At 43.0% G+C, this 25,891-nt stretch overlaps 2 protein-coding genes across 3 annotated transcripts; one reads left to right on the top strand and one right to left on the bottom strand.

Annotated features, from left to right (window-relative positions):
- The first annotated feature begins 12,259 nt into the window (after positions 1-12,259).
- LOC136473593 (oligoribonuclease-like) lies at positions 12,260-18,152 on the top strand. 2 transcript variants are annotated; one of them, XM_066471250.1, is made up of 9 exons: positions 12,260-12,454; positions 12,641-12,789; positions 13,403-13,510; positions 14,112-14,188; positions 14,959-15,040; positions 15,132-15,187; positions 16,558-16,591; positions 17,316-17,406; positions 17,689-18,152. In XM_066471250.1, exons 2-9 carry the CDS (start codon positions 12,678-12,680, stop codon positions 17,735-17,737), a joined length of 609 nt encoding a protein of 202 aa, XP_066327347.1. In that variant the 5' UTR covers positions 12,260-12,454; positions 12,641-12,677; the 3' UTR covers positions 17,738-18,152. The 2 variants fall into 2 exon arrangements, with proteins under 2 accessions (XP_066327347.1, XP_066327346.1); XM_066471249.1 differs by having other exon boundaries at positions 16,558-16,644.
- A 2,043-nt stretch (positions 18,153-20,195) lies between these two features.
- Positions 20,196-25,565, bottom strand: LOC136473592 (7-dehydrocholesterol reductase-like). Its single transcript, XM_066471247.1, has 13 exons — positions 25,254-25,565; positions 24,820-25,045; positions 24,425-24,480; positions 23,879-23,981; positions 23,728-23,793; positions 23,523-23,636; positions 23,227-23,353; positions 21,874-21,974; positions 21,599-21,724; positions 21,453-21,517; positions 21,266-21,347; positions 21,103-21,185; positions 20,196-20,643 (listed from the first exon to the last, which is right to left on the bottom strand). The coding sequence occupies exons 1-13, from the start codon at positions 25,547-25,549 to the stop codon at positions 20,577-20,579; spliced, it is 1,512 nt and encodes a 503-aa protein (XP_066327344.1). The 5' UTR covers positions 25,550-25,565; the 3' UTR covers positions 20,196-20,576.
- Between the last annotated feature and the right edge of the window lie 326 nt (positions 25,566-25,891).

Here is a 25,891-nt window from a genome sequence, read left to right as displayed (position 1 = left end):
GACATAATGATGGTGATGCCATGGTGATGATCAAGTGCTTGGACTTGAAAAGAAGAAAGAGAAAAACAAAAGGCTCAAGGCAAAGGTATAAGTGATAGGAGCCATTTTGTTTCGGTGATCAAGACACTTAGCGAGTGTGATCACATTTAGGTTCAATAGCCATACTATTAAGAGGGGTGAAACTCGTATCGAAATGCGGTTATCAAAGTGCCACTAGATGCTCTAACTCAATGCATATGAAATTAGGATCTAGTGGAGTGCTAACACCCTTGAAATGTTTATGAAAATATGCTAATACATGTGTACAAGGTGATACACTTGATGGTTGGTACATTTGAGCGAGGGTTAGAAATTTCACCGATGGAGTGTCCGCCTGTAGACTGCAGACAGTCCAACGGTGCCACCGGTGCCCTGTATAGAAAAGACAGGGTTTCACAGAGTGCACTGAACACTGGTCTCAACTGGACCAGAGCATCCAGTCAATAGAAGCTATGAAGATGCTGGCGTTGGTCTTCAACCAGACGCTGGCGGGATGCATCCGGTCCTATTGACATGGCAACGCACAGAGGAGATAGAGTGTGACTGGACGCTGGGTTAGTCTGGTCGAGCGTGACCAGATGCGTCCAGTCACAAGTGGAGGCTTACTAGAAATGACCGGATGCTAGGGTCCTATGTCCAGCCATGATCAAACTGACATGTCCGGTCACAAGTGGAGGCTTACTGGAAATGACCAGACGCTGGGGTCCTATGTCCGATCATGATCAAACTGACGTGTCTGGTCATAGTTGGAACCTTACTAGAAGTGACCAGACACTAGGGTCCTACGTCCGATCGTGGCACTGTGCTACGTCCAGTCATCACTTGACCATTGGGATCAGGCGCTCAGTATTTGAAGAGAGGGATGACATGGCAACCATCTATTGACCGGACACTGGCAGGGTGCGTCCAGTCGATCTGACCAGAGCGTCTAGTCACCCCGAGTTGTGCCCAATGAAGGGGTACAATGGCTCTATTTTATGGGGGCTTCTATTTAAGCCCCATTGCTGGCACTAGCTCACTCTCTTGGCTATTTTGTATTGACATAGCAACCTTGTGAGCTTAGCCAAAGCCCTCCCACTCATCTCCATCATAGATTCAACATCTTTGTGGGATTGGGAGTGAATCCAAGTGCATTGCTTGAGTGTTTGAATCTAGAGGCACTTGGTGTTCGTGTTTTGTTGTGGGATTCACTTGTTACTCTTGGTGGTTGCTGCCACCTAGATGGCTTGGAGCAGCGAGGATCGTCGAGCAGAGGTTGATGATTGTCTCTGGCTCCGATCATGGTGATTGTGAGGGGTTCTTGACCTTTCCCCGGTGGAGAGCCAAAAGGTACTCTAGTGAATAGCTCATGGCTTGTGTGATCCTCATCTTGTATTGGTTGTGTGGCACCCTAATGAGGGTTTGGCGTGGATGCCAATTAGCACGTGAACCTCCAAGTGAGTGAATCGCCACAACGAGGACTAGCTTGTCGTTAAGCAAGTGAACCTTGGTAAAAAATCATTGTGTCATCATTTGATTCTGAGGTGATTGGTCTTCATCCTTGTGATTGATTGATTCACTCCTCAACACGGTGGTATAACTATCTTGCTCTCTCTCTCTCTACAATACCGCAAACTAGTTGTCAAGCTCTTTAGTGTAGCTAATTATGAGAGCTTGTTAGTTTGGTTAGTGTGGCTCTTTAGATAGCATTTGAGAGAGCTCTAACTTAGTGTAGTGATATAGCTATTGTGTGGATAGAAACTATATATAAATTAGAATTGTGGTAGGTGGCTTGCAATTTTAGTAGGCTAGCACAACACTTGCTTTGCCTCATAATTGTCTAACCGGTTTGCTAAGTGTTGTTGTAGAAATTTTTAATAGGCTATTCACCCCCCTCTATCCATTAGGACCTTTCACTCGTACTTGACCTTGCCCTTGTCCTGGCCTCCACTAAAGATCGCTCTGACCACCTCCTCGCCGGAGGCATGGTTTGTGGTGACGCCGAGCAGGTCACGGGTGGTATGGGGCTTCAGACAACCAAGTTTGTGGATCAAAGACTCGTAGGTTGTCCTAGAGAGGAACACGCTGATGACATTTGCGTCGATGACATCAGAAAGAGAGTTGCATTGTTTTGAGAACCTACAGATGTAATCTCGTAGGGACTCGTTGGGCTCCTACTGGCAGCTCTTGAGGTCCTAGGAATTCCTAGGGAGGACATACGTCCCCTAGAAATTCCTGATGAAGATCCTCTTGAGATCCACCCAATCGCGGATGCTGTCATGCGGGAGGAATTCGAGCCATGCTCGAACATGCTCCCCCACGCAGATGGGGAGGTATTGAATGATGAAGTGGTCATCATCCACTCCTCTGGCTTGGCAGGTGAGCCAAAAGTCTTCAAGCCATATACCGGGATTCATCTCCCTGGTATATTTGGTGACGTTGGTAGAAGGTCGGAAGCGCTGTGGGAACAACGCTCTATGGATGCGATGTCCAAAGGCCCATGGTCCCAGGCCGTCTGGGCTAGGACTAGTCATCTGATCGGTGACCATGCATGGGGTGCGATTCACCGCTACCCTCGATGGTTCGGGCGAGGCCCGTGCCACCTGCTCTCACCGCCCCATGATAGACGTCATCATCACGCTGTGGAGCCAGTGTCAGGTCAGGCTGTGGTGTAGCTATGGCGTCCTGTTCTATGCCCAACGACTGTGGTGGTGAGCGGATGGAACGGTTTGATTGGCGCCCCCCCCATTCCACTGGTGGGGAGAGAGGCCATGAGTCAGTGTCGCGACACAGAGCTCTCTGCCTGTTGAACGGCGGTGGTTTCCACCAGCGCCCAGAGGTTCCCATGAACCGCCTGCTCCTAGGGGTCGACGGGCTCTAGAAGACTGCGTAGAAGCATCATCGCAGCGGGGATGTTCTAGCCAACCCGAGCAAACTATGGGGGATCGTTCCCCCATCGATGATGTTGCGCTGGATTTGGCGGGCGCGACCCCCGGCGCCACTCGCCGGGTTTCGCACGCGGGGCACAACGTGCTGTGCTGAGCGCGCTAGCGTAGGTGGTGGCTAGTTCTACCACCTTTGTCGTAGCTCCTCACCGTGCTCCTATGCACACATGAGGGCCTTCGCATGAGGGTCTGGAGGGGTGTGGGTCTATAGAGACTCTGCTACCATCGGCGGCTGTCCTAGAGCGTCCGCCATAGCGTACTCCTGGGACAGAGGGTGGCTAGGTGCCACGACATTGTCGATGCTGGAGCCGTCGCTCTCAACCTCGTCATCCATGATGTCGTGGAAAGAGGTGGGAGCATAGCCCGCCATCCCCACGAATTCGGATGTGAGAGGGTGTGGCATCAACATCTTTTGGAGCCCCCCGTGCATACGCGTCCACAGGGGACGCGAGGCCATAGGGGAACCAGTCGCATGGCGGTCATGGCGGAGACAATGGGGTCCCTCCGGAGAGTCGGCGGAAGATATTAAAAAGCGAGTAAAGAACAAAATGTACATTACTCACAGTTGGGTTTGAGCCTAGTGTGGGCTCGGAGCGAAGCGCAGGTGTCTCGTCGTTGAGGTCGCCGGGTGTCCCGATGTTGATGGAGGGTGCTTCTCCTCCGACAGGCACCAGGACAAGTGCCTCCTTGCGAAGGCGAAGCACGCTGAGCTAGTCAGTGATGAAGTCTAGGCTTTCGAAGAGGAAGGTCTAGGACGGCTTGAAGATGGGAGAAACCCACATCCCAACAGGTGGGAGCATGGGAAACTCCAACGAGTCGAAGCGAGTCGTATCGCTTGAGCCCTCCATGACAAAGATGGCTAAAAGATGGGCCATCCGATGACCAAAAGCGTGAACATACAGTGTCCTCCCCACGGATGGTGCCAACTGTCTGTGCGAAAAGTGACCAACTAGTAAATATTTGTTGTTTTGCTATACGTTATGATCGGATGTGGCCTAGCACTCAATGACATAGGGTTTATACTGGTTTAGGCAACATGCCCTACATCCAGTTTGAGTCGGTTAGTGACTTTATTCCTGAGCCCAGGTGCTCGAAGTTTGTTGTGGGGTTATAAATGAGTAGGAGTAAGATGGGGGTGTTAGAGGTCCGATCGGACTCTGGACTGAATGGCCAAGAGTGACAGGAGCTCCTACGAGCGCTAGGTATCGAAATGTATGCTCTGTGTAGCTTTAGAATGTCTAAAGCTAGCAGAGAGTGAGTTAGAATTATCTGTCTGTTGTCTGTGATCGATCGTTCTATCGTTGTTGTTTGTTGTTGTTGGAATTGATCCTCCTGTTTAGGAGAGAGCGCATTCCCTTTTATAGATGAAGGGGATGGCCTTACAAGTGAGAGAGAGAGAGAGTGTGTGCTACCTAGTCTTGTTGCCCACGTCATCGGGTACGAGACGGTTTGTCGACGGCCACAATAATGTTGACGCCCTGATGCATGTGGTTGGTTCCATCGTGTTCTTCTAGTATGACAAATGTCGGCGCCTACCATACTGCAGGACAAATGTTGGCGCCCACAACACTGTTGTAACACCTCTGGTGTTTTGACCTAGAACTAAAACTTGACATGTCATCATATGCATTGCAAAGCATTCATAAAGTATAAAATTTTGAATGCATTCACTAAATAAGCTTTATTTCATAAGTTGTTATTTTATGTAATGTAATGTGATCCAAAACTCTAAATAAAGATCATGACCACAAGGGTCAATTTTCATATGATCATGTGAGACCATGTGTCAATTGACTCAAATAATCCTAATGGGCCATGTAAATGGTCAAAAATCATAGTTAAGTAAAAAGGTAAACAAATTAAATTTGAATTCAAATTCAAATTATAAAAGTCCCTTTTTGCCCCTTCTGTCTATTTCAAAATCCATTTGAAATTTGGGGGTGTGACAAAAAGCAAAGTTGAAGCTTATTTTATAAGGATCAACTTTGGTATTCAAAGTTTTTAAAGTTTACATATAAAATTTGAAGTAATTTGAAAAGGCATAATTCGTTAAAAAATCCCCTATTTGAATTCAAAAGTTCATTTCAAAATGTATACCGAATTAGGGGGTGGTTATAAAAGAAAAGTTGTAGAACTTTGGATTTTGAGCAACTTTTATTTTTGGAGATTTTTGAGTTGTTATACAAATTTGGGAGTAATTTGAATTTTAAAATGGATGGCAATTCTGTAATTTGGAGGAACAGTACCACGACCACCGCCCCACTGCTGGCGTTGTTTCTCCGGTCTTCCAAACGCACCTGTGGCCGCCCTTGGCTTCGCGCTGGCGTGGTGAAGGTCACTACGTGTCGTCTCCTCGCTCTCTTGGTCGCGCTATAAAGCTCCGACGCCGTCATCGACTTTCCTTTCTCTGCTCTGTTTTCCCGTCGCCTTGCTCATCTTTGGCGAGCCCTCGTCGTCGAACCAGCACCTCCTCCGTCATAGCAAAGCGCCCAGTAGTTTCACCTACTCCTTGCGCATCCATCCAGCTAGCTTGGGTCGTCTGATTTTGCCGGGAAACCGCGGTGCGAACTCTTCTTCCTCGCGGCCGGCAACTTCTCTGTCGTAGGCGCCTCTCCGTGGCCAGCGTCCTCCGGTGAGCCATTGCCCTTGATTAGTGTACCTACGGTTCCGTCTCGATGCCATGGTGCTTAATCCATTGTTACTTGCTCGTTTTGCCCACTGCAGTCGCCGGAACACCGCCGTCAACAAAGTCTGCTCCGCCGTGACCGCTGTCAACGTCGACCCGCGTCACCGTAGCTTCTCCGGTCTCGTTCTTTGCTCCAACGTGATCATGGTGAGCTGCTGAACCTTCCCGTGCCTTTTGTTTGATCTCTATCGGCCTTGTTTCGCTGGCGTAGCGCTGCCGTGTCACCGCGTCCGCCATGGCCGGCGTCAGCCTCGAATCGTGCCGTGATTGAGTTAGCTAGTGTCTCCAATCGATGCGCCATGTTGTTGTGAGTGTTTTGGTACTTTGGTCGTCGCCGTTGGACTCACCGTCGGCGAGTTAGCGTCGGTCAGCGCCGTCGTCGTCGCGGTCAAAGCTAGAGGTTAGGGATGACAAGTGGGTCCCGTATGTCAGCGACTGTGTAGTTCAAAATGAATTTCTGTTTTACAGATTTGAATGAATAGTGTCTGTTTTTGTTATTTTTGTGTACATTTATTTAGAGCTCCAAAAATTATGAAAATTTTTGTGTGACCTCTTTGTGATGAATATTATTTAGGAAAAATATTAAATATTGATTTACAGTACTTTTTGAATGTGATGAAAATTGTTCAATTAATTAATAAATGGATTTCCATGATTTTTCTAGGCTCAATTAATTATCCAAAAATTATGAGATTTGTTTTGCCACTTACTTATCATGTGATGAATCTTTACTAAAATTTTGAGCTCAATTGGAATAAGTTGATTTATTTCATAATTTTGAATTAAATAATTAATTCATAAAAGCAAATAGTAACCTTTAATGATTTAGGTTTTGTTTGAAATTTTGGATTGAGTGATGACCTTGGGTCATTAGTTGATAATGATCCTTGGCAAGTGATGTATGTGTTATGAAAAAGATTTAGTTAAGCTTGACTTGCAACTGTACCGCGAAGGAAAGTTGTATCCGAATTGTTAATTTTGCATCCATCATCGAGCATCATGTTTCGTATCCCGCATCATGTTAAACATGGCATTGTTACTACGTGTAGTGAACGAAGGTGAACACGTGGTAGTTAATCAAGTTGCGGAGGAGGTTAATCCGCCTATTGAGGTCGGATCGGATACTTGTGGAACGTCGTAGGAACCTAACTTTTCCGTCAACGAAGGCAAGCCCTGAATGCATTTAACCCTACCTTGTGTTTTACAAATTTTATCGCTTTTGCTTTTATATATACTGCATTAAGTGATTAGGAGTCAAGTGGAAACCTAATTGGTGCATTACCAACCTTGTTTTTCCATATCTACCTTGATTACCTATTTATCCGTAAATATCTAGATATGCTTAGTCATGCTTAGTCGGGTGATAACCTGTCACCTGAGAATTTTAAATGGATCTTTGGTTACTTATGTTATCTTGAGATATGAACATGGAAGTAATAAATCTAGACCGGGCGGACTCGGTGTGTGAGAGCCACAAGACATGGAGGTCTTGTGAGCGGCTTCTTTCTGCCTGTGTCGATTAAGGTCCGTCCGTTGTTGAATTGCATGAGATGAGACTTTGTAGTACTAACCACATACTCTGGTAAGCCTTAACTTGGCGATTCTATTACGAGAATGGCTAATCGCGCACTGGGAGTGGAGAGATGATGAGAATAACATGTACCCACGTGGCAATGGGCCGGATTGGTGGAGTACTGTATTCTCGGGTGGCGCGAACCCATTCTTATTTTAGGAGACCCGAGGGTAGGTTGATATATGTAAGTCGGGGACCTGCATATGTCGTGTGGTCTGGAATCCCCAGCTGGGTTTATAATTGGTTCGAATCGTCGTTGCTCCTCGGTTATGGAGACTCAACTCACTGTTCATCATCGTAGTTAATAACTGAAACTTGAGCTGGATTTGAGAAGGAGTTTGATATGAAGTTCATGATCTCATTACGGATCATGGCGGATTCATATATGGTTCTGATGAAGTTTAAATGTTGAAATACTAAAATTTTGTTAAAGAGCTTTTACGCAAAAGAACTTGATTATTGCTAAAGCCATACCTTGAATCCCTGAACCTGCATTCCTGAGTCTTCTCAGTTTTTATTTTGGTTAAGTCTTGTTGAGTACTTTTGTACTCAGGGTTCGTTGACCCTTGTTGTAGGTGAGCCTCATGAGCAGGTCTGTTTTGGACCTTGCTGCATGACCGTTGTTCAGGTCGATGACGATAAGTAAATGTGTGATCCTTGGACATGATGTTTATTTTGTGTGTTATGTTTATATTAATTATGCCACTCCACTACTACTATGGTTTGTAATAATTATCAAACTTAGTTTGTAAGGTTTGAAACAACTGGTTTGTAAACTATGTTATCGTAAGACTTCCGCTAATTTACTCTGATGTATATATTTGAATAAATATTGTAATACTGCAATGACTCTGTAATGTGATCCTGCTCGGAAATCGTGGATGATTCGGGGTTCCCCAAGGACACCCGACAGACTTTTTAAGTTACTAGGAACATATGCATAGTTGTCAATGGTCGTTGGACAGTGACAGGTGCATGTGGGTCCTATAACTTAGGATGTTCTGCCACACTGTTCATGTCCTGACATGTCTGGAAGGTTGCAAAGTACCCTTCTAACATGGCCTGAGTAGTGTCCTGCAGGTGTGCAGGGTACGGTCCTCGGTATTGCGGTTGACTTGTATGCCTTACCTTATCTGCTCCTCCTAATTTCTCGGGTCCTCACCGAGCGGGCGTCCCCGTTTGGTCGTTCCCAGTCGGCTCCGACCGCGCCGATCGGAGGAGAGCTGCAGGTAGAGGTTTGGTGTGTTCCCGGTCGGAAATGCAGGTCGGAGTCGGAAGCGAGCGTCGTCCCTCCTTGGCCAAGCTTTCCGGTCGGAGAAGCGGGTCGGAGTCGGAAGCGAGCGTCGCCCCTCCCTGGCCAGGCCTGCCGGCTGGAGAAGCCGGTCGGAGTCGGAGGTCTTCCGGTCGGAGACTAGATCACTCTTTTGGCCTGTCGTTAGGTATCTAGGCCGGCCTAGGAGTTACGCGTCATCCGCAACGTCGTTTGTTGGGCCGAGCTTTATCCTAGGAAGCAGGCCCATTAGGGACCCCGGGTTTATGAACCCGACAAGAGGGGTGGTGCCCAAAGGTAAGACCCCCAATAGCGGCCCCTCTGGGGCTCGGTGTCAACTCCAGTGGGATGAAATGCTGATTCTGGAAGGGGAGAGAGGTGTAGCACCTTTGTTGTGTCTTGTCTGCCAGAGTTGCCTTTTTGTGTAGTGGATTAGATGTTTTGTTTGCTTCGATTTTTGGGAAGGTGAGTTGTTGAAAGGAAAGTGTAACGCGTGTGTTTCAGGCTATTTGTTTGCTTCACACTGTTTTCTCGGGATACGGGTGGGATACGTGTGCGGATGGGGGCACGAGTGTGGATTCTTCAGGATTCATGTTGGATGCCCATCGACTTCCACCCCCTATATTACACAAGATGAAATAGAGAGGTCACTGAACTCGAGAAGAGCTGAGATTGTACACCCCAATAGCAGAAAGTCAGAGAACATTACAAGAGTAGAGCAAAAGCCCTCAGTCATCACATAGCAAGGCAAGACCATGATCATTTCGCAGAAAGGCAGCCAAACTGATTTTCGATAGAAGCTGTCCCCTTGCCAAGGAACTACAGGAGCACCTGTTGTCAAACAACTACAAGCTCAAAATACCAAATTTTGATGTGCAAACCAAGCCTCGAGAGTTCATAGTAATATTTGAAATATCCATCATCTTAGTAGGCAGCGACACAACAGCTCTAGCTTCGTCATGGTAGTCGATGGCATCACTCATGACCGGTACATCTCTCTCTAGCTGCAATCTATGATATCTATCCACTCTTAGGATCAAATCTAGGGAGAATTGTTGGCAACTTTCTAGGGCTTACAAGTGGAGAACAAGATGTCTCGAGACCTCATGACTGCATGCAACTAGATGAGCCCCTTAAGAAATATCTTCGAAGATTTATCCAAGTAAAATCCTAAACTCCCAACATACCAGACACAACAGTCATGGTAACAACAATCAAAGGGCTTGGAATGGGACAGTTTGCATCACATTTCGCATGAAATCTGCCGCTTTTCTGTGAATAAGTTATTCGTAGTCATGAATGAGTATGAAAAGTCAAATGTTGATTATCGCAAAAGATGCAAAGCACTTGTCAAGAAAACAAACAATAGCGCCCACAACCACCACAACAGCAACACAAGCAAAGAAATACCCGATCAAGTTTTGCTTGTGTTGTTGTTGATCGGCCACAATGAAATGAAACATTATCGGCAAAAACAAAAACACCAAGCACCCAATAATGTTCCATTTCATGGTGGCCGAGAGGGCCTCAACATCTGAGGCGGAAGCAGGCAAGATCGAGGACCTCCATGCTGCTACATATGCAGCGAAAACACAGGTTATTTCTCACAAGAATGCAAGTTCTAAAAAATGGCCAAAAAGCTTAAGGAGAGTGAAGAAGCCTCAAATACAGAAGAAACATCGAAGAATGTTTAGCACCTTTCCACCCAAAAGCAAGAGCCCACTTTACTCTAGCTTAGTGCTCCGTTTTCTCTCTTGGATCAATAGTAAGGCACCCAGCTACATGGCAATGAATTATGCAAACATAAAAGTCAGTGGCTGCCCAACTTTCAGTCTGCACCCTGCAGTACCTCGCACCACCTCTCTACAACACTACACAAGCCGCATCTATCTTCGGCCCCACACCAGAGCAGCAATTCTTAAGTCAACCCCAACAACAGTTGATTCCAAAAGTAGAAAACCAACATGAAGCAGCTCAAGTGAATGGTATCCTTATGACCTTATCTAGGTCACTAAACAAAAGGGAAAAAACGCCCACAAAGTTCATGACCGAAGAGTATTCACGATTTCATCTAGACTCCGGTTGAATAGACCAACTTCGTCAATGGTTCCAGTAACTTTCACCGAGGAGGACAATTTCAAAGCCCGAGATAACCTTCATATTGATGCTTTCATCACTCAAGCAAACATAGATGGATACACCTCGCATAACATACTCGCCAACACCGGTAGTTAGCCCCAATATAATGTTCATCAAGCCAATTAATAGCATGAACAAAAGGACGCTAGAACAGTAATAAAAGGATATCCATGTTTCCTTTTTGAACAGTAATAAAGTCTGAACAGAGATCATCACCTTTGATAATCGTTAATATTGAATACACATACAACTATATTTGATAGAGGGTTCACAAACAAATTTGACACTAAAATCAAGCAAAGCTTCTATGGATGAAAGTCCCCTCCCCTTACGGATTGATTACAATATTTGGCAATCAGCTAGAAGCCCAAAAGATAGAAGGTAAACCAATTCCATTTGAGCCTTATCAACCAAGTTAAAAGCAACGAAAACCTTCCAAAGACAAGGAAGAGGAATGCGAATAAAGAGCAGAATCACAAGAGTAGATGACACAATGCACGCTAGACAAAATGATACCAGATCACGCCGTGTAACCCTCACAGCCAAGATAGCTCATGAAACAAAGAGTAAACTGATGTATTTTCTTAGTAGCAAACAAGGATGTTTTTTGCTTGATCGACAAAAGATCTATATGGGGTTAGTAGAGACATTATACAACACGAGATCAATATCAAACCAAACACCAAGCCTAGAAAGTAGCGTTTGAGAAACATTTCAGAAGAAAGAGCCCAAGCAGTAAAATCCGAAGTGTAATTCCTTTTGCACGTGAAGGTCATCAGACCTGTACTTCGACTGGATGCCAATTTAGTCATGGTCAAGAAAAAAGAAAGAAATTGAATAATGTATATGAATTTCACTAATCTGAACAAATATTACCCAAAGGATGATTTATCGTTACATAGAATGGACACTCTGATTGAATTAACGGCCAGGTGCAAGATGCTAAGCTTATTCAATTTTTTTCTCGGACACCATCCAACTTGGATGGCACCCAAGGATGAAAAAAACTAGCTTTACCACCCCATGGTCACCTAATGTTTCATCCAAATGGCAGAGGGTCTCCGACTTGTATGGACAATTTTTTTTAAGATTGACTAGGGAAAATCTTCAAATCCTGGCTACTTTGATGGTATTATCGTCAAAATTAGAAAAGAAGATCTATCAAACGCCTATAGGATTAAGGTCATCTTCACTGGATCTCTTATATTAAGTTGAGAGGCGCAGTATTTCGATGTGAAATATCGAAATTTGTCGCTTGTAAGTTGTACGCTGCACCCCTACCCTGCCTTGTCTTCTTCCATCAGACCATCACTCTGTTACCCGACTACACGATATCAACTACGAAGTATATTGATAGAGTATGTGGATCAAGGTCTCGAGCTCCGGCTACTTGCCGCGCTCGCCGGCGCCGGCGCCGCCGATAGGCACGGTTCAGAGAGTAACCAAGTTCGAGCTCTCCTCACCTTCTCTCAACGGTACAAGAAGGAGCTGTTTGGGCTGCCTTCCGTTCTGGGCCATGCAGGGTCCATGATTCAGTTAGGAAACCCACTCCGGCCCAACTAGCCTAGCATTCGTCCTTGAGTGCCTGGAAAGCCCTCTGCGCCTGACTGTCGAAGCTCCATCTCCTTCAGGTGTCTCGGTGTCGTTTTCAGGCTCAGGAACTGCTTCACCTTCGTCAGGAGCAGTCGCCGTGGGTCTTCTGCGGTGACACACCCCAACTCCCCAAGCGTGCGCCGCTGCGAGCAACCCCCACCCACCGACGACTGGGCCGGCCGTTGCTGCCGCCCTACTTTGCCACCTTCGCTGGCGACGAGCACCACCAGGTATGCCCTCCCCTTGGTCTTCCCTTCCTGCTGTGCGAAACCGTGCGCCCAAACCCTAAATACTATTCGTATTCGCATCGAATCTAATTACAAGTGTATGTGCATGTATTATGCCTGCTTTGCAAAAATTATCGGCTGTACATGTGTACACCCATGTCCTTTACTGGGTCCGCCCCTGGATTGCAGGATCCAACTGTATCAGCTCAAGATCAGTATTTCTTAGATGAGTAAGCTTACAAACATGTTCTCGGCTCTGTGTCTGGATGCTGAAGATGACCGAGTTGAAGTACCACAGGCGTCTTCCAGCACAGACGAAACTGTTGCAAGCAAACCTGGTTGGTGCTCCTTTAGCCCTTCCCTCTTGAATGGAACTTGTGGATAACATGAATCATGATATTAAGTCTCCTTTCTTTGTTCTCCATGGGGAATTGCATTTCTAGTTCATGTATATCCCTGCAAGTCTAAGTGGCTACACCCTATTTGGTGGTTTAGATGAGTCTACAAGGACAATTAAATTGATGAGAAAATAGTACCCACCAGATGTTTGCCAATGGCATGATGATTGTTTACTCAATGTCTTGGTAATATACAGCAATTTGCCAAGGTTCTTGAGCCCTTCTTGTCTTTCACCTGTTTTTTATCAGAAACAGAAAGGACTGGTCACTAGCAGGTCTGTACTCAGGAATTTAGTGGTCCAGTGCTAAAAGCAAATTGGGCCCTGCATTTGAGGAATGCTGATACCAAATTTTTTGTGCTACCATTATTGGCAAACCTGTTTTTACCTAAAGTTTTGAATTAGATTGTTGTTGTAACAGAGCAGCAATAATATATTTTTGGTAGGGGAACCTCATTTTGTATTTTTGACTGCACGTATTATGTGTCATTGTTTATGACCACATGCTGACTGTAGTTGTTCCAATTTGGTTGAAAATTTCATTCCGTTTCCAGATAAAAATGAGCAGAATGACACTACTGCAGTAAACTATGAGGCAGCACTTGTATCATCATCTGGTGATTACAGGATGCCTTTGGTATGGATAGACTTGGAAATGACCGGTGAGTCGAGTTCAGTTTCGGTGGTGCATTGCCATTTACTTGTTTGTTCAGTTTTCGTAATATAATTTTAAATTACATCATGAGTCATGTGTATAATGTTTGAATTTTGAAGACACCATTTATGTTCTGGAATAACTTTTAACAGCTCATGTATAGCATAGCATGGGGTTTTCTAGATTTTTTTTTCAAAGAATTTGCCAATACTTTTCAGAACATATAAATTGTGGTGTCGTTCATAGTTTCGTATGATGTACTTTTGCATAGTGGATATGACCTGACATAGATTTCTATTGCACAACTGGACACATTGCAGACCATGAGGGATCCAATCTTACATTTCTTGAGAAAACTTTTTGTGTTGTCCTGACACAAGAAAATGTACTTCAAGTGCAAGAAAAATTGGAATATTTCATAATGACTTACTTCCGTCAATATGTTGATGCAGAAAAGAGGTGTTGCAGCTTGAAAATAATTATTTTGTTATATTTTCCCAGATTGTTCTGTGGATAGATCGTCAACTAAAAATTAGTTTTTTTGCCATCTTTTGTATTCAGCCAGCCTTTATTGTTTAATGTAAGCATGCACTTCCTCGACTTTGTAGGTTTGGATATTACAAAAGATCGGATTTTGGAGATTGCTTGTGTCATAACGGATGGTAAACTTACAAAACAAATTGAGGTTGTCGTTGAAACAAAATACTTTTGTTGGTTTGTTCTATATAGCTTTTATACAATGTGATGATGTTGCTCAATCACTTCAACTTTTTCTATAAAACATCCAGATCACAGTCTTTGGGGTACTGAGATTTTTGTTTGACTATTAAATAGAAAGATAATGGCATGTTACTCTCTCTTCCCCTAATTAGCTCATCTTGTTAAAACTATGTTGTCGTGGCATGCATATAATGGGAGAGAAAGTCCATCCCTCAATCAGAGGACAATCCTCCTGAAATCCATTACATGACTTCCTTTGTAAGTGGCCTTAGAGAGGACATTAAACACTTGGTGCTGGCCGAACATCCAACTGATCTCCTGGATGCTTTTGAGCAAGTATATTTATTCAAAAATGAGGGAGCAGTGATTTCAACTATAATATGTTTATGGATTTGACCCCAGCTTGCACACCGCATTATGGTATAGGTTTCATTTTGGTTAGTTCCATCATCATTTTCGTGGTAAATATGGCTAAATTCGAATGCCAGGTGACTGCTAACTAGATTATGTTTATTGACACATTATCCCATTGTTAACTGGCGATGACCCATGTGGGGTATGATACTTCAAATGCTTTAATACAGTGTCCATGCCAATGCTCCCTTAGTGATGATATCATTAAGGAAAGAAATTGTTCATTATTTGTAGTTCGCTAGTCATGTCAATGCCTCATTCATGTTGTCAGCACCATGTATAAATTGAATTATTTAACATGATTGGCTTGCTATTTTGCAGGGTCCTGACTTGGTTATAAGCCAGAGCAAAGATTGTTTAGATAATATGGGTGAATGGTGCAAAACTCATCATGCAGCTAGTGGTAAATACTACTCTTTTCTAAAAAAAAAAGAAATTTTCTGTTATATTTTAATGTCTGAACATAATTCCAAGAGCCCTGATTTCTAATTTAGGTTTGACAGAAAGAGTACTGCAGAGTGAACTTTCTGAACATGATGCAGAGGCAAAAGTATGTTTTTCTGTTTGTGGTGAACATGTTTTCCCCCCTGGTAATTTTGTTTGTAGACATAACTGAAGCTACAGCACTCGAGTATGTTGCCACGGATATTTTTAAGAATGTCTCCACTAATTTCATAGGACTATTTTTTTTTTCTGTTTTGCTGTCTCGACTCTCGAGTAACCCATCCACAATACTCTAGTAATCTAGTTTAATTTGGCACCTTTGTTTGAAACCTATGCCATTTGAATATTCTGAAAGGTTTCAGACATGTCACACATTTTACAATGACTATGTTCAGTGGTTAACTCAATCCACACCACCTTACTGTCTAAGCATCTTTTAACTGTTCACCTGAATCGCTATAGTTCTTGAATTTGGTTGTGTTACGTATGGTTTTCAAAACCTCGATTCAGTCATATGACTTAGCAGCTTCACCATCTGGATAAGGGGTTTGATTCTCCAATTCTAGTCAGTGGAATCTATATTTTTTTCTATGATATTCATATTTAAGATTCTCTATGATAGCAATCTTATGAAGAGCTCCCATCCAATTTAGAATCGCGATTTTGAGAACCTTAGTGTTACGTGCCAATATCATTGCTTGCTTACTCAAATAAACAGCTTTAGGTACTGACTAGGCACCACGCTTCTTGGTAGCACCTAATTGCCTCTGAGCTCACCATATGTTTAGAACTCTGAATGGAGAACTGGCCACATAGTGATGGAAACATGGTAAGATATTTATGGTCCTGTTTGGCAGAGCTCCCAGATATGATTCTCTGACAAACATTTTTTCAAAGAGAAGTGATTCTCTGAAATTAACTAAGAGGCTGGGAGCTGAAAAAAGTAGCTTCTCCTAATTTTGTGAAGTGATTCTCCATCGTGATTTTGAGAGTGAATCAAAGAGAATCACTTTCAGTCACAGAATCACTTCTCTCAGAGAACCAGCTTCCATAGAGAATCAGAATCAGATGGAGCTCTACCAAACAGGCCCTATGAAAAGTTGACCCCGAAATCTGCTCAAAAAAATAATTTATTTTTCAGTTTGAAGTGAAGAAAATTGATTTGAGGCTAATTTGAATTTTGAAGAAACACTATAGTAATATGTGCACATGAAAAGACTAATTTCTAGAATAGCAGTGTAACATGATCAAATTGTATAGTGCACGAAGTCCATCTAAAGTCTTTCTTTTAGCTTATTGCATTTTAGTGCAACAATTACATGAAACCTTTAATTATTTTTTGTCTCCATTTACATGTAATTAACTATCTATCACACTGAAGATAGTGGATCTCAAAAAACCTCTTGCTTGAATTGTCATAACCAATGTATTGCTTTTGTTTTTCTAACAGAGAATCTTCTATTGGCCCATTGGCAGGTTTTAGACTTTGTTAGGAAGCACATAAATTCAGGTACTCCATTATTAGCTGGGAATTCTGTTTATGTGGATTTACTATTTCTGAAGGTTAGTATGAATAATTGGTAATCTTCTTTTATTTTTACTCAGCACTTTTTTAAGTATAGTGTACCCCCAAGAACTGTGGAAGTATTGCACTTGACTATCAAAACATCTGAGTTCAGTTCCTCTTCTTTTAAAACCTAGATACTTTGCCTGATGCTTTACTTTGTAAATTTTGCTGATATGGAGGTGGTTTTTTTTTTTGCCACTAATCAACTTATGGCTCAAATTCACCCAACCAGACTATCCAGGGATTTAAAATGACCTGTGTTATAGAATATGAGGTGGTTAAATGACTGTCCAAGGATGTGCAAAAAATGCTAATTACTACCTTCGGTCATAAATGATCTGTACTTTCTGTTGGAATGTTGTTCGTAGGATTGGATAAAATTACGATATTACAAAATAATTTTTTTGAGAAAAAAAATCATACATCTATATTTCGATTATCATTATTTTAAAAGATCATTATAGTCAAGGCGCTAAGACTTTGGAAGCTTGACGAAAAGTGTCATGTAATCTACTTATCATGACTGAAGGGGGTATGGATCACATTCGCATTATATTTCTCAATAAATAGGATGGATGTTTCCCACTTTTGTGAAAGCATTTTCCATTTGAAATTCGAGAATTCAACCCTTGGTGGCTGACATTTTTGTTTGCTATTTTCCTGCCAGAAGTACATGCCACAGCTTGCAGCCGTCTTCTCTCATGTAATTGTCGATGTGAGCAGTATAATGGCTTTATGCATACGATGGTACCCCAAAGGTAAATTAATAAATCTGGTGGCCATGGATACAAGTACTTTCAGCATCTGTAGTCAGTACTTGAAATGCCAAGCAGTGGCAACAGTTTATATATTTTAGCATCATTGTCATTTCATTTGTAGCTATTTTGGTTTAATACCAAATCAGAATCCGCAGCTTTGCTTCCAATGTGGGGTGATGAGTAATACTAGCAGAATTCCAGTTTCTGCTAGTATCTAAAATAATCTTACTGGACTTGTGATGAGACTGAACTTATTCGTTTGCTGTTGAACTCTTTATACAGAAAGGAAACGAACTCCAAGAAAGCAGAAAACCCACAGGGCAATGGATGATATTAAAGAAAGCATCGCCGAACTGAAGTACTATAAGGACAACATTTTCAAACCACAGAAATCAAAGCGGTAGCTGCATGTGGAATAGTTGAATCAACTAATAGCTAACCAGAATTGGAGAGGGTTACGTTCTGTGCATCAATTAGTGTTTGGGTTTATGGCACTATTACTTCGTGGTATTCTGAAGCCTTCCTGGATGCGTCTCATAGTTGCTGCCTCACATGCATACATACTATCGATTACTTTGGAGGGACTGAGAAACCATCCCACCCAAATGATGAACTGGTCCGTCAAGCATCCCATTAGTTTAAGGAGAACGGAGAAGTCTATTTTTGACCATTCAACTATTTTTCCGAGTTTGTTTTTGGCAATGTAACTCAATAGCCATAAATCTTTAACTACTAAATTATCAATACCGGACAAATTTGATCATTTCAAATGTGGTTTTGTAATTTTTTAAAAAAAGAATAAAAGCTGGTTTATTTTTGAAAAAAACTCATAAATAGTTCATTTAAAATCTGAAAAATATAAACTAGTACCCAAAATATTTCTAAATGTATAATATATTGGTTGGTGCTCTATTCGGAGTTAGTGTTTTATTGTTTGAAGTCATGTTCATAATTTATTTAGTTCATTATTTTTTACACTACTCCCTCCGACCCTTTATGTCCATCGCCCAAGCATTTAGAGACCAATGTTCGTGAGATGAGACCTGAACAACCCTATAAAATAGCCTTTCACCAGCAGCAGAGCAATGCCATTAATGCGAAGCTGTGAGAGGGGGAAGGGATAAAGGCTACTACACGGGTGATATGCAAGTGCTGTGGTAGTATGACACGCCTATTCGATTAGAACGCCAATGACAAACATTCAGGGACAACCTTTCAGAACCAGAACGACCAACATTAAGGGAACATTAAGGGACGGAGGGAGTATATTGTATCTAAGATTGACCTTGAGAATCCATAGTAGGCTATGAATAAACAAAAGATCTAGAAAAGGACATCAATCTCCCATGTGCCTTGCTACACATATAAGATCATAGTTGACATTACAGCTAGTATAGCATCCTCCAAAACGACAAGTGACTCGTTACTCAAGATACCGGTTTGCTTCTTCTTCATCGCGTTTTCTCCTTCCTCTGTCATGACTCGTGACCGTGGCCGCGCTTGCCTGCCCTTGCGAACTTTGGCCCATCGCTGCCCTGGCCACGTGCGCCCACGCCTTGCCGCCCCACCATGCTCATCTTGTGGCCGCCGCCGCCACCCTGGCCCTGACCTAGCGGGCGCCTGCGAGCTCCGGCCCCCATGGCCGGCCACACCCCCACACCCACACCCGAGCAGGAGGATGAAGATGATGAAATCATGTCATTCCAATCAAAATGCCCTTATATAGATCTAGAGCTGTTGTCTAGCTAAACAGTTCCTGATGGATCTTATATCCACCAGCGGAATTGCTCCGTGGTAAATTCTAGGTCCAGAGGTTACTCTTTTTTTTAACTTTTTCGGTGGTGGAGCTGTCACGTCCTAAATCAGGCCCCGCCGTAGCCAGATCCAACTGTCCATCGTTGCTCACTAGACACCACATCAGCCCTTCCTCTTCACTCAGAACCTTAGCGCCGACCAGAACTCCGAGAGAAACCACCACCTGCGCCATTGTAGAGACCTCCGCGTAGCAGCACGCGGCCATGGCATGGATGGGTCACGTACTCACGTGAAGGTGGGCGAGGCGATCATGGAGATTAGAGAAGGGTCACCTGAAGTCACAGATACGCACTCCAAAAAATAAGCCAAACAAGATCATAGAAGATAGAAGATAGGGTGGGGTGGGGGGGGGGGGGGGGGGGGGGGGGGGGGGGGGGGGGCGGGGGGAATCCAAATTAATCCTCCAAGTTTGACATATCTCTATATGTCCTCATAAGCTAACATTTAATTCGGTTTACTCAATTATTTCAGTTGGCCTTATTTAACCCACGACAAACTTTGTTTTTTTTTATTTCTCGAAGTACAAGTTGGGGTTTAAATTTAAATTTTGTGAGTGATAAAGAACATCAAATTTATGTTAAAAGATACACCACACTTTTTATCATTATTTTAATAATAGAACATATATAATACTCAATTCGTTCTATATACAAAATCATCGACTCAATTTGAAGCGGAGGGAGTAATAAATTAACACTAGAGATACAAATTATATGAAAATAATGATAAAAATTCATAATTTATTAGGGAGTAAAACTCAACCTGTATGCGAAGAAAATAGAAACAAATCTTGTTGAGGGGTGAACTGAACAGACTGAAAATAATTCGAGGGAGTTAATCAAACCCAGACGTTTGTTTACATGGCTATCTGGACACAGGACAAAATTAGGAGTAATTTGGACATTTTCTTGAAACATATTATAGAACCTAATGAAAAATATTACTATACAAAAAAAGGTTTTTGGCTTAAAAAGAAAGGCAACTGGAGCAACTTTAGTTATTATCCGTCGAACAAATACAGCACACAAATATTATTCAAATCGCTACAGGATGTCACCAGTCCCTACTCATTGTTGTGTCACCCTGTCGACTGAATGAAAAAAGAAGAAACTATTACATTGCACCCCTGAGAAGGCAAGACTACCCCCTACTGTCTAACAACAAAAGGAGCAAGCCCCATCCCTGGATACAGGACACATACAAGGTAGATGCCAAGTTGCCTACACCTAATACTGCGTACAACGCGAACCTACCAGCGAAATTACACAAGCAGTAGCAGATCGGTTTGAAGACTGGATTGAGAATCGTAGCATCTGCTGAGCTTAATATCAAGAGTCGTCCAGAACCCAAGATGCTCAGTAAATGCCAGGAATGACCCTGTATGGTACTTTGTTGCAGTACATCTTCCAGTACTTCCCGTATCTGCATTTACATACGTAGCTCAAATCAGATTATGCATTAGGGACATCGAAGTGCCGAGTTTTGTAGCTAAGTACTATCTCCAATCAAAAATAAATTAAATTGTTGATCTTTTTATGGTCGTTGAGTCCAACTTTGATCACTATTTCCTATTATAATGTAGATGTAGCTAATAATTATATGAAAGCATTTTTCAAGACAAACATGAAAATATGATGTGTGTTTCCACATATATAACCTATTGAAGGTTGGAAGTTCCAAAAGTTTGGCTGGATATTGGTCACAGTGTCTAGTATCTATGACTAGAGGTGGTACCGCAAGAATTATCTCCTTTTTTGATAGAATGTACAAGGATACTTCAAAAATGAGCATTTAGCAGTTTTAACAGCAGGATCTTGTGCCAATGCTAACTACAAAGAGTATAAATATTCAACTGATTCATTTACTAGTTGTAATACTTACTTCGATGAGCACCGGTCATCATCCCTTTTTGCTCGGTCAAACAATAATATAGTCAGAAAGATCACATAGAAGTATGGTAGGAACTGCAAACACAGAAGGACCAAGTTACGACAATGCTCACTAAACTTGTCATGTATCACAATCAGAATATGGGCAAGCTTACGTGACTGAAAAGAGCTGGAACAGTCCAGAAAAATGCAGATAGAATCTCTGGGACATAGTGGAAGTGACGTGACAAGCCCCACCTGTTAAAACGGAAAATGAAGTTCATGTCAACAGCTCATAAATTTTCTTGAGATAAAAGTGGTTGCACAATTTTCTATGAACCATATAACAATTCTCTAACTCACCATCCAGAAGTCAAGAGAAGACTGGTTTTAGTTTCTCCCTTTGTAGTCTGATAAGAGGCAACAATCTGAAATTTTTCATCAGAACAGTCCAGGTGTGAGAATACAGCCAGTTAATTTGGAATCGATTGTATCTTAAATGTTCCAACCTTAGATGGAGCCTTGCCCCAGACTGAGCATTTCCCATTTGTCCGTCGAAATTCTTGGCGCTGACGGTCACAATCATAGTTTATGTATATGCACAACATTCCAGCTAGAAGAATTGAGAGTGCTAACTGCAGACGGATTTGCAGAGAACAAATTTTAATCCATTGGGACTAAGCTAGTAAATACGCAGTGGATAGAAAGCAAACAGCAATCAAGGTACTACAGTATACAGACCGAAATACCAAATCATATCAAAAGCAAGGCATTTGGAAAGAACCTGGGGACCCAAATTCACAGGGTGGTTTACAAGGTACATTCCAGGCGAAGTATATATGGATGGAACCCATACCAAGCATCCCCAGCAGATATAGAAACCAGCTGGTGAAAGATCATGTCAGACAAATAATGGCAATAGAACATATAGATATAAAATACGGAGGAAAATAAAGAGCACTTTGTAAATCAAAAGCTATGTATTTACAAAAACCTATGACGATATTATCATCAAGCTATTTATGAGGGTTTCTTATGACCTACCTGTCTTTTCCTAGAACAATTATGCTATAGAGAAAAGAAATATTTTCATCATAGTAGGGCCTTCGTCTTTGAGTTTGGTTCACACTCCAATGAAATAAGATTCAGGCCCCACAGGCTATTCAAAGGCGACAAGGCAAGCTGGGTGCACCTTATCGCTTGCCTACGCGACAAGGCGTAACTAGACCATAGTGTTTTTGTAAATGGCAAACAATTGGTCACCTACAGTTTAACCATCATTCAGACGAAATGGCCAATTGAAGGGGCAAAACAGCCATTTAAAGGGGATAGACAGCCAATTAAACAGAAACAGGGTACCACTGTAGCGTTCAAACGGGCTAAACGACCATTTAGGGGAACAGTGCTAGACCCCCAAGGCAAGTTGGGTCAGCCCGGACGCCTAGGCAACACCATTGAAATAGAGTAGGCTACAGGAATATCTAAACTCCTTTCATCACTGTTTTTTTTTTCATTCACCATTTAATGTTTACAATCTGAAGGAGATCAAAATCTTTCTCTGGTAAGGTCAGTTTTGCATCTGCAACTCCTGGTAATTGCAGTAGTTCATAAATATTATGTGCAGTGCTCACACGTTCAATGAAAGTGGACTGGTAATAAAAATTCTGATGAAAAATATGCTCTATTTTATGTGTTATGCAAAGCTTCTATGTTTTATTACGTAGCCTAGTTCAGTTGGATGTGGAAAACCAATGTTAGAATTCTTGTTGAGGCAATTTCAGATACCTATTTCTCTTAACAAAAAAGCTACCTAGTTCCTCCTAGGTTATTTTTTAGTTAACTTTGATCTTTTTTTTTCTGTTTGTCCTAGACCTAGAGTATATTAAATTGTTGTTTCAATGCAAATGGTGATAGAAGAGCAACATATCTTGCCGTTTTGTGACAACAGTGAAGCAATTACATCATGTGAGCACTTCCACACATGACGATAGCACTTTTCAAATGAAATATTTATTTCACTTGATTTAAAAAAACCAAAACTTCTCAAAGTGAAACAAATTGAACATTACATAAAAAGCAAAGCTAGTGGAGAAAATAATCATCTTAATTCCATAGTACTGTAATAGAGCTGTAATACCTCTATCATGAGCAATGTCCATAGTACACCAATATCCAGATTCCCACCAAAAGAACTTAGTGATATAGATCAACATAAGTGCAGTATTCACAAGCATAGAATCAGCAACTCTGCCATTCATTTCATACTGCACAGCAAGTGTCCAAGGAATCAACTGTAAGTCCAAGGGATAACTGCCTCATATGATGGACTTTCCATCTTTAAATTGGCATGGTAATACACCACCACCACATCAATGAGTAACAATACCAAAAATTGTGAAACTAACATAAGAGAAGATATTATAATATTCTGACCTGCTTTATGCAGTACGTTACAGCAAGAACAGCCCAGGACATCATACCGAAACGACAGTTTGTGAAGACTTTGATATCAAAGTACTTGCCAATCCGAGGGTACAGCTCCATACCCTGGAAAATTGAGTGTTATAAGAATGGACCAACAAAGAAGCACGTACTTTGTTATCAATGTCAAATACAGTGTATATTTAACAACGCTTACCCAGTAGAAGTCAATTATCACATTCCCTGAGGATCCAGAGTCAGATGAAGATGGAGCTACATGACCCTAGAAAGGAAAAGAAAATGTTGATGAGATGAAACATAGTAGCTAATGAAAAAAGGAAGCAACGCTGTTTTTTAACATAGCTCACCTTTATGTAGAGAAAAATACAGAACACAAAGCTTCCAAAAACAAGAGCAGAGTATATCTCCCCCAAGTGATCATACACTATTGCAGGGTTAAATATACCGAACCTGACACAGAACTTTCTTTGTGTTAGCCGGTTTACTTGTGGACAAATGACACATCGGCAGACACAATTTAAGAGGGTCAACACCCCAATTTGGAAAGGAAATTGGAGGGATAAAGCAAACTCGATTAGCTCCTATGCTTATAATAACAAAAAGATACATAGAAATGCGGAGAATATCAAAAGATAGAAAAACTACAGGCACACATACAAGGATTATCAGTTTGATGACCGCAAGGTCAAAGGTTCCAGAACCTTATTTTGCTCTATTTACAAGATGGATGAATAGTGAAGATGTGTGATGGAGTGCTGATAGCAGGTAAATCATATGATGCCAACATTTATTCATTTCATGCATGCCCTTCAACATCTCTTGAAAGGGGAGCAATGGAACCAAGTTAAAATTACACGAACAGAAGGTTGACCAAAGAAAAAGGATAGCCTTACCACCACAAACCGAGGTAAGTTATCAAGGTCACTGCATATGCTTGTAAGCCATTTGCCTGACAACAAAGAAGAGGACAAAATTTAAACAAAATGCAGGCTATAAGGCAAAAGGTAGTAGTACTAAACGCTTGCCCTAATTTGAACAGCAAAACCAATGAACCACACAATAACATTGAGCATAACAATAAATAACAATATCAGTTAAACATGCTAGGGCACTCGGACAGCAGGTAATCAGGTAATAGTTGCCTAATGTTGTTGCATTTAGTAGTAATTAAGATAACAAAGCAAGAATATAAGGTACAACAGACACGAATTGGACAATATTGAACAGTACGATTTCAGAGAAGGGACGAGGTTCACACAAGTTGGACACCAGGAGTGACAGCACGGACCTTGTAGACCGGCACGTTCCCGGCAGGCGAGATGGGCCCTTCGAAGCGCTTCCCAGGGAGCAGCAGCTGCAGGACGGCCTCGAAGAGTCCGAAGCCGAAGATGATCTTCCATGCGACGAGGGTGGGCATGGGCCAGATGGCCTTGAGCCCCTCGAGCACGCCGTGCTCCCTGAGGTGCTCGTAAGTCCGCACCACCGATCCGTCCGCGTGCACCATCGTGTACCACCTGCGCGGCGCCGAGAAAATCAATCACAACAGTAACAAACAGCGAACAGCCGTCCTCCCCCTCTAGAGAAATTGCTAGGGAGCGACGAGACGAGACGAGGCTCGGGGGTTGATCCAAGCGGCGGGTCAGGAATGCGGGTGCGATTGGAAGGAGCAGGGAGGGGCGGGGGGGGGGGGGGGGGGGGGTAGTGGAGGGAGGCGCCACTCACAGGAGGATGACGAAGGGCGGCCAGAGGGAGAGGAGCGCGAGCATGGAGGTGTAGGTGACCAGCGCCGAGTGCACTGTGGCCGGCGGCGCAGGCGCGGCGGCAGCCGCGGTCGACTTGGCGCCGGCGGAGGAAGGCTTGAGCTTCGCCATGGCCGCCGCCTCGCGATCTCGCTGGGGCCGCAGTGTGTGACTGTGTAAGATGGAAGGAGAGAGGGGAGGCGACTTGACTGGGAAAAAATCTTTGGAAGGGAGTGGCGGGGTGGGTGCTCTGCTCCCGATCCCGATCTGTGGCGGCATGCCGCTCACGTGCGCCAGCGGGGAGCGGCTCGGGCCGGGGCTGCGCCACGCGAAACGGCGAGAGCGTTGGCAGACATGGTTTTTGTGCGAGAACCATGCACACGTGGCACGTAGGGATCATAGTCAGCGACGAAGCGAGAAAAAAATTTAGATGGGACTGAACAAAATAATAGAGGTTTTTTTATTTTTTCTTAACCTTAGCTCATCTTATCTAATACATATATGTATAAAATTTTAAGAGAGGGCTTAGGGGGCTCCACATGCCCAGAATCAGTAGGGGGCTAGAGCCCCCCAGCCCCACCGCTGGCTCCGTCGCTGATAGTAGTCTGCCCAACTGTACAA

The sequence above is a fragment of the Miscanthus floridulus genome, chromosome 8 (assembly GCF_019320115.1).
Source record: "Miscanthus floridulus cultivar M001 chromosome 8, ASM1932011v1, whole genome shotgun sequence".
Lineage (NCBI taxonomy): Eukaryota > Viridiplantae > Streptophyta > Magnoliopsida > Poales > Poaceae > Miscanthus > Miscanthus floridulus.
The sequence above is the reverse complement of the archived record's forward strand: the minus strand, read 5'-3'. Positions and strand labels throughout refer to the sequence as shown.

Coding starts and splice junctions, on each gene's coding strand:
- LOC136473593 (XM_066471249.1), top strand. CDS start 12,678: ATGAGTAAGCTTACAAACATGTTCTCGGCTCTGTGTCTGGATGCTGAA. Junction 15,041..15,131: donor AACTCATCATGCAGCTAGTG/GTAAATACTACT, acceptor TTTCTAATTTAG/GTTTGACAGAAAGAGTACTG. Junction 17,407..17,688: donor CATACGATGGTACCCCAAAG/GTAAATTAATAA, acceptor CTCTTTATACAG/AAAGGAAACGAACTCCAAGA.
- LOC136473592 (XM_066471247.1), bottom strand. CDS start 25,549: ATGCCGCCACAGATCGGGATCGGGAGCAGAGCACCCACCCCGCCACTC. Junction 24,481..24,819: donor GGAACGTGCCGGTCTACAAG/GTCCGTGCTGTC, acceptor CTTTGTTGTCAG/GCAAATGGCTTACAAGCATA. Junction 23,794..23,878: donor GTATTTTTCTCTACATAAAG/GTGAGCTATGTT, acceptor TTTCCTTTCTAG/GGTCATGTAGCTCCATCTTC.